The sequence below is a fragment of the Gekko japonicus genome, unplaced genomic scaffold, assembly GCF_001447785.1.
Source record: "Gekko japonicus isolate JY-2015 unplaced genomic scaffold, Gekko_japonicus_V1.1 scaffold4221, whole genome shotgun sequence".
Classification (NCBI taxonomy): domain Eukaryota; kingdom Metazoa; phylum Chordata; class Lepidosauria; order Squamata; family Gekkonidae; genus Gekko; species Gekko japonicus.
Window position 1 is genome coordinate 42,596 of NW_015176101.1, and position 8,648 is coordinate 51,243.

The 8,648-nt window shown below is 50.6% G+C and overlaps 1 protein-coding gene across 1 annotated transcript in view; it reads right to left on the minus strand.

The window, feature by feature from the left end:
* Positions 1 to 8,648, minus strand: part of WIPI2 (WD repeat domain, phosphoinositide interacting 2) — a 55,649-nt gene that overhangs the window by 21,150 nt on the left and 25,851 nt on the right. The window contains exons 3-4 of the mRNA XM_015426754.1: positions 4,722 to 4,891; positions 2,466 to 2,562 (exon numbers count right to left, since the gene is read on the minus strand). Coding sequence (XP_015282240.1) covers positions 2,466 to 2,562; positions 4,722 to 4,891 — 267 coding nt within the window. The remainder of the gene's footprint in view (positions 1 to 2,465; positions 2,563 to 4,721; positions 4,892 to 8,648) is intronic.

The following is an 8,648-nucleotide window of genomic DNA, read 5'->3' on the forward strand; positions in this document are numbered from 1 at the left end:
TTGTGTGTTTGGGGGGGGGGGGTCAACAGTGGGAGGGCTTCTAGTGTCCTGGCCCCACTGGTGGACCTCCTGATGGCACCTGGTATTTCTGGCCACTGTGTGACCCAGAGTGTTGGACTGGATGGGCCTTTGGCCTGATCCAACATTGGCGTCTCTTATGTTCTTATGTTCTTATGAATGGCTACCAACAGAAGGAAGAAAAGACATTCAGGGTAAGATTCGGACCTGGGGGGGGCCGTGGCTGGGAATAAAGGACTAACGCACTGGAATAGCAGAGGGGGGAGGGTTAAAAATCAACACGAAATGTACGGGTAAAAAGACAATTACTAAAATTTCAATATTTTTTTTAAAAAAGATGAAGTTATGGTGGAGAAATGACTTGACGCGCGTGATGATGCAAGCCACATTTCTGAAGCGAGGGGGGTCTGGGTCTTTGTCACTCACGGCCTAACAGGAATTCCCTTCTGAGAATTCTACGGCTTGGATCATGCTGGGTTCCCAGCCTGCCCTGACTTGGATGGCCGAGGCTGCCCTGACCGCACCAGACCTCAGAAGCTAAGCAGGGTCAGGCCTGGTGAGTACTTGGATGGGAGACCGCCAAGGGTTGCTGGTGCAGGGAAGTCCAGGCAGGCGATGGCAAACCGCCCCTGAAAGTCTCTTGCCTTGAGAACCCTGCAGAAGAAGTGCCGACCGCTTTGACCCTGCAGGATCCTTCAGAATCCTGACCCAGTGGGGTGGGCACAGCCACAACACGGCTGCCGCAACAGTGGCTACCACAGCTTGCCAGCGAAGACACTTTTGCTTTGGTGGGTGGCACAACTGCTGCTGAAGCAACGTGCTTGAAAATGTGCACACGCAATGTTCCCTCTAAGCTGTGGAGTCTTGTGAGCAAAAATTGTACTTTGTGAGCTACTGGCATTAACGCTGTGAGCGAGCGATTTGGCTACTGCATCAAGTAGTTTGCTCTGGAGCCCTCCTTCCTGAGCAGAGACAACAATGTGTGAGCCAGAGGCTAAAAAACTGTGAGCTAGCTCACACTGACTCAGCTTAGAGGGAACACGGGTGCACAGCCAATCAAATCTTCAACAATCAGGAGCCTTGCTGGGTAAAAGCCAATCCTGGCCCCGCCTACTCTAAAAAAACACTTTTGTCGGCACCGGGAAAGGTGCTGGCGGGCACAGTGTTGGGGACTCAGCGTTCCCTCTAAGCTGAGTAAGTGTGAGCTAGCTCAATGTTTTTTAGCCTCTGGCTCACACATTTTTGCCTTCGCTCAGGAAGGAGGGCTCCAGAGCGAAACTAATGTATGCAGGAGCCAAACGGCTTGCTCACAACTTTAATGCCCGGAGCTCACAAAGTAGAATTTTTGCTCACAAGACACCGCAGCTTAGAGGGAGCATGGGTTGGGTTCCCCCTAAGTTGGCTGCAACTTGAAGGAACTTTCCACCACCCTGTCTCCCTTCTCCAACTGCAGCCGTCTGCATGCCTCAAGCGTCAGTGAATCCTCTGGAATATGACGGGGGTCAAAGTGGAGGGGGCGGCCTGCAGGGCAAAGGGAGACCAGGCAATAACTGCCTCGCTCTTTCTTCTGTGAGCGGAAAGGCAGCTTAGGATCCAAGCCTACGCACATCGCCCTGAGTTTGTTGGAAGAAAAGCGGGGGAGAAGTGTAAGATGAAACATACTACAAGCCAGGGGTCGTTTCCTGCGGGAGCGCATAGGAGCGGAGCTCTGGCAGTAAAGAGCCCTGCTCCCAGCAGCCCTCAGTCAGAGCAAGAAGCAGCCAAGTAAGTTGCACAGCTCCCCCCGGCCCAAAACAGTCCAGTGGCACCCTTAAGACCAAGTTTTTCAGGCACAAGCTCTCCCTCCTCTGCGAGGACAGATCTGCACATCCCCGTCCCCCCACCCAATAGCTAGCCATCCAAAACAGTCCAGTGGAGCCTGAGCGGTGGGTGTTGCCTTCTGACACACTTCTGGCGATGTCGGGGTGTGGCATATGCAAATAAGTTATGCTAATGAGCTCCTGCACCTCTTTTTCTACGAAATGACCCCTGGTACAAGCAAAACACCTGCTGTGACAACCACGTAATGTCCAACAAGTTGGCTTTGATACTGCTTTCTTCTCAGCTGTGCTTTCGTATGCGAAAAGCTAGAACGCATGCAGATAAAAGTTCAAAACAAAATGATTCTTTTTAAAAAGAGGAGCGCTCTCAGAGGCTCAAGACTGGGAGAGGAAAGCGATAAAGGCTTTTTTTTTTTTTAACTTGTTTGATGATTCTTTGCCCCGAACAAAGACAGAAGGCTTATAAATAATAATCCCGCCGTTATTATCTTGCAATTAACTGTAAACGTCATTTGATGTTTCTATTCACAAGCGGGGAATGGGTACTTTGTCAAAAATAAAGTTGGGGAATGCGAACTGCGAGCGCGGGTGCTGGTGAAAGAGTTCAGAAAGAACCCCCGCTCTCACCTGCAGGGTTCGGCGGCGTCTCCCTGATTGTATGCAGCACCTTCATATCCCGAATGTTGTGTATGTACAGAGACTCTTCTAGGCATACTATCAACCTCTGGAAAGGGAAAATTAGGGAGGAAGAGGAAAGGAAAGATTAAAAATGCAGCAGCAACACAACCTTGCGGAGTTAAATCTCTTAGGCATACTTAATGGGCTTACCGAAGTGTTACAATGCCTCTCCGTATGGTTATGCTCACACAGTTTAAAAAACGGGGTCGCTTTAAATCCGGCAGCCTTTTATTTATTGATTGAATTCGATTTCTTGACCGCCCTTCCCTGCTTATGAGGAGCTCAGGGCGGTTGACAACAGTTAATTCAGTACATTATAACATCAATTGAAACGATAAAATCCCAATATTGAAACATTCAGAGACATTTAAGCATTGAGAAACAATTTAAAACAAGATGGCAGTGCTAGCCTTTAGTCATGGAGGGGAGGGTGCCGGCCAGATGTAAGGAACCGTCGCTGACCTCTGCCCAAGGCCTGACGGAACATCTCTGCCGAAGGTACGTAAGTCCCTGACCGTTCAGGAGGAGGAGGAGGAGGAGGAGGAGATTGGATTTATACCCTGCCCTTCACTTGGAGTCTCCGAGCGGCTGACAAACTCCTTTCCCTTCCCCTCCCCACAACAGACACCCTGTGAGGTGGGTGGGGCTGAGAGAACTTTTGACAGAAACTGCTCTTTTTCAAGGACAGCTCTGACAGAGCTTGTGACTGACCCAAGGTCACATCAGCAGGTGCAAGTGGAGGGGTGGGGAATCAAACCCGGTCCTCCCAGATTAGAGTCTGCACACTTAACCACTACACCAAACTGGCTGGTTCAGGGCTTTGAAGGTAAGCACCAAAACCTTGAATCTGATCCGGTGCTCCACCGGCAACCAATGCAGTTTGCGCGGCACTGGATGCATATGTGCCCTCCGTGGGGCTCCCGTGAGGACCCGTGATTTCAACAAGTCCAGGCAAACTTTTTCTCCCACCCAATCTTTCAGGCAGGCCACCTATAACAACTGGCCGAACCAAATGTACTGGCTTGGTATTTATGATGCCTTCCATTGGGGGGGGGGGGGCGCAAAATCTGGCCCTCCAACTACTTTGGCAGGAGCACCAGTTGCCTGGAAGGTGGGTTAATCTAGGGGGCAGATGCTGCCGCTAAAAGATTACATCGCTCGAGGGCCATTACGAGGAACGGAGCAGGTTGCATCTGGGCCTCCGCCTGCTTTTGAGGGCTCCGGGCTGGACGCTGGCTCTTCCTGTTTCCAGGGCTGGCACGGCTGAAGACAGGAAGAGCCAGATTCGAACCTGGAGGCCCCAAAGCAGGTGGAAACCCAGCTGTGGTCTGCAGGCAGCCCTGCTCCCCCTCCTCCTGTTTTTCTGTTTCTCTCTTCCAAGCCAGGCACTTTTGTACTCTGTGACCGAAGGGAGCACGAATTCCACATGACAAACGTGAAATCAATGCATCATCTCCACCCTCAAGGCCCCAAACTGTCGAATGACAATTTCGTGAAATGGGTTCAGCTTTTTGCCTGTGGTGAGAGGGATCAGGTTTGCCAACATGTTACTCCACGCAGTATGTGAAGTGGGGGGAAACGGTGAAAGCTGGGGGAAACGGAGGAAAACCTGGCAGGCAACTTGGTCAAATATGTGCTAATTAGCACTTAGGTACTAATCTTAACTTTTTCACATTCCTCAGTTTTGGGGATTTGACCGCAAGATGCTCCAGAGCAGGCGCATAACTTATGCTCGGCGAGACATATTTTTAAATGCTGGAGTTTTGGAACGTAACCCACATTAAGGTTCAGAACCTTACTGACTGCGTGTTGCGCTTGGACCCTATGACCGTGTTGGCTGGATACACGACGGTGAACACGGCACGCTTTCACAAAAACATAATGCAGGACTGGTTACTCTGCAATGGAAGAAGCCAGAGCCTCCCTGATGATCAGATTCAGAAAGCCTTGGGGGGGCTTATTCCAAAAAAACAGTCACAACCAAAGCTCTCTCTGAGCAATTAGTTTGCTCTGGAGCCATCCTTTCTGAGCTAAGACAAAAATGTGTGAGCCGGAGGCTAGCAATCCAAAACAGTCCGGTGGAGCCTGAGCGGTGGGTGTTGCCTTCTGACACACGTCCGGTGATGTCAGGGGGTGTGGCCTATGCAAATTAGTTATGCCAATGAGCTCCTGCACCCGGTTCTTAGGAAAGACCCCATCACTCACCTGCCTGTTCAGCTTGACAGCCAGGATCGTGTTGGAATAGCTGTAATTGCAGATCTCCGTCCCCTTCTTGAAGTGGCAGACTTTCAGCTTGCGGGGGGCCTTGAGGCTCACGATAGCCACCAGGCTACTGGAGAAGAGCCGCTCCACGATGCACACGTCTTCCGTGTCGGCTGCGAAGGGTTAAGAAGGGAGGGGGGAATCATCGAATGTCACCGCAAAGATATTTCACGGAGTGAAGCAGGAAGGTTAAAGCGGTCGGGGCTCTTTCACTAGGAGAGACGACGACTGAGGGGTGACACGGTAGAACCGGGGCGGCCAAACAGCAGCTTGGGAGCCGCGTGGGGCTTTTTCACGCGTATGGTGCGGCTCCCGGCGGGGCAGCCGGGGGAAGTGGTAGGGGAGTGCTAGGGGAGCGGTGGCACAGTGGGTATATCCCACCGTCTTAACATCCGAACTGTGTCAGTTCGAGCCCCGCGCTGGTGTGAGCGGCCAGCCTGTCGTCCCCAGCTCATCGTCCACCCAGCGATTCGAAAGCCTCGGCGAGTAGATAAAATGGGAACCACCCCTTAGAGAGGGTGGGCACACCGACTCCCTTCCGGGAAGGTGTTAGCTCTCGGTTGGAGACGTCCTGGTCTGGACCTGGAAGGCGGAAGAATCTACTCAGCTAAGAAAAATCCCTGCAGTGGGATGCTCCGGCCAGGCGGTGGCAGTGCGGCGATGCAGCTGTTCGGAACATGACTGAGTCAAGCCAGAAACGTTTCCACCGGGCAGTACGGCGTGTGCAACTTAAAAAATGAATTATATGTTGTCTCCCCTATCCCCTATGAAAAACATTGTTAGTCCCCTGTCTAAAGAGTAACTGTAAATCACTTTGAGCCCACTTGTGGGGAAAGCGATTAATAAATCGAAAGCATTATTATTTATTTATTTATTTAAGTGAAGGAGAGGCATGCCCCTCCCTGGGTAGGCTTGGGGGAGGGGACAGAGAAAGAAAGCAACTTTAACTTTAAATGAGTTCTCAAAGTCCCCCCTGCCAATCGGCTAGCCCCCCCCCATCGATTTGCTTTCTTTGTTTCTCTCTCTCTCCCTCTTTCTCTCCAACTCGTTCATTCTTTCTTTCTACCCCCTCTCTCTCTTTCTCTCCCTCTCTTAAGACAAACATCATTAGCAGTCAAATAAATATCATTGGACAAATGATAACGATATCTGGGTTTTTTTACCTCTTTTGTTTTTATTCTTGGCAGCCTCATTTAATGTTAATAAAAAGCAAATCGGCATATTTTTCAATAAAGAAGTAGATGTAATATTTGCTCACGTCTCGGGGCTCTGAAACATCTGACGTTTATTCTGTGTGGCTCTTAACGCTAAGCAAGTTTGGCCACCCCCTGCAATAAAAAGGTAAAGGTTCCCCTTGCTCAAAAGCCAGTCGAATCCGACTCTAGGGTTGTGGTGCTCATCTCCGTTTCAAAGCCGAAGAGCCAGCGCTGTCCGAAGACGTTTCCGTGGTCATGTGGCCGGCATGACTAAACACCAAGGCGCACAGAACGCTGTTCCCTTCCCACCGAAGTGGTACCTATTTATCTACTTGCAATTTCTTGCTTTCGAACTGCTAGGTTGGCAGGAGCTGGAACTAGAGATGGGAGCTCACTCCATCATGCGGCACCCGGGTTTCGAACTGCTGAACTACTGACCTTCCACAGCCTGCAGTTCAGTGTCTTAACCACTTGAGCCACCACAGCTCCTGCAATAGAGGCTTACAAAACTATGCACGGGATAGAGTAGGTGACCTCTGGGATCCCTACAAACTCTGTGTCAAGAAACCGGTCTCCTTTAAGAGAGCTTTTCCTGCCTAAGTGTTAAGCTTTCTTCCGACAGAAGTCATCGCCCCCCACCTTCCAGCTTGTTATCAGAATTGTTGCTTAGTTGCTGGCAGGAGTGACTAACTTGCAGCAGCTGAGAACTGTCATCTAAAGTGGTTGACAGCTTGAAATTTAGAGATCTATCCTGGTAACAGTTTTTCTATTTTTTTTAAAAAAATTATTCAATCTATTTAAAGCCCTAAATGGTCAGGGGGCCTGCCTACCTGAGGGACCGCCTTTCCCCGTACATTCCCCCAAGAGCACTGCGGTCTGGAACACAACACCGCCTGGCCCTCCCTGGTCCTAGGGACGCCAGGTTGGCGGTAACCAGGACCGGGGCGTTCTCCCTGGTGGCGCCAACGCTGTGGAACGAGCTCCCCAATGAGATTAGAGCTCTACGGGACCTCCAGCAGGTCCGTAGAGCCGTGAAAACTGAGCTGTTTCGCCAAGCGTTCAAATAAGAACTGGCTGCACCGGTTGGGTCGCAGTAGCACTTGACCATAGGATGCCGCCGTATTTATTTAATTGTATTGTATTTATTGTGTTTTATATTTTGCATTCGTTGTTTTAAACTGCACGTTGTTTTAACCTGTTGCAAGCCGCCCTGCGCCGCCTCGACGGGAGGGCGGGGTAGAAATCCAATAAATAATTTTAAAAAAAAAAATTAAAAAAAATATTGGTTGAATGGCTTTCCTTTCTGCACTGAGAACATCAGCCCCACCAGACAAAAGCCACAAAATCCTGGCTATCGGCCCGGGCGTGCAAGAGGGCCGCCCACTGCCTCCTACCCGACAAGTCTGCCAGAATCCACAGCAGGGCCAAGAATTCCCTAGCAGCTAATACTAACATGGACTGACTAATTCTTTAATTCATTGATTTAAACGAAAAGTTATAAGTCTGAATACTAACTGAATACTAACTGTTAAGGACCTTTCCCTCTTGGGGTTTTAGTCATAGTGTGGGTTTAATTTTCTTGTCTTTTTATCCTGGGGTATCTTTTTCCCTCCCCTTTTCTTTTCTGTTAGTCTGTAGGTGTAACAAAAAATAATAAAGCTACCCTGTCTTCAGGGGATTACAAAAAAAAAAAAGAATTCCCTAGCAGCTGACCTGATGCACAAAAGTGGAAAGATATGAGTGCGGTCTGTCTGCAGGAGGGCCAAACACCCAATGCCTGCACACCGCCTGCAACCAAACGGGGGACTGTGTCCTGACTAAGCACGTTCAGGACCCTCAGCCTCACAGCTGCCGCATGCAAGGAACTGACGCGCCAGCTGGAACTAGAGGAGGCAGGCCTCTGTTGCCTGCTTCGCTCTTCGCAGATCGATAGATTGGCGCTTTGCGGGATGGATGGCTGTAAACAGACCTTGCGGTGCGGCAGCCGAAAGGAACAAAGCTGCTGAGGGCGTGAAGACAACTGCGCCAGAGGGTGCTGGCCTTCTGCCTGCCAGAGGCTTTAAAGCTGGAAAGAGGGGGAGAAAAAGCCGCTAAGAGCTTGTGCCGTTAGACGGATTGTGGGCAGAGACACAGCCTTCCAAAGCCAGGATCGTTAGGGGAAATCTAATGTGCCGAGCCGCGCGATGGCTGACCCGCGCCAAACAGGAGCGGTGCCAGGAAGTGAATGCCTTTTATTTATTTCACTTCAGAGCTGGAAGGGACCACCGAGGTCATCAGGTCCAACGTGGCCGGTGCAAGAGCCACAGCTACAATATCCCCAACAAGCAGGGATCCCAATGAAACTTAAAAACCTCGAGCGACGAAGAACCCACCACCTCGCGAGGAGGATGATGCCAGTGTCAAACACACCTCACCGTCTGGAAGTTCTTCCTCAAATCCAGCCGAAAGCGCCTTTGCTGTAATTTATACCCATTCGTCTGAATCCTGTCATCCAACAAGACCAAAAACATATCTGCCCCATCATCTGCGTGGCATCCCTTTAAGGGACCGGAATCTGGAAGGGACCTTGCAGGTCATCTAGTCCAACCCCCTGCACTCTGCAGGAGCAGAGCCGAAACAGAGCCCTACATACCTACATCATATCCGAAAGATGGTTGTCCAGCCTCCTCCGCTC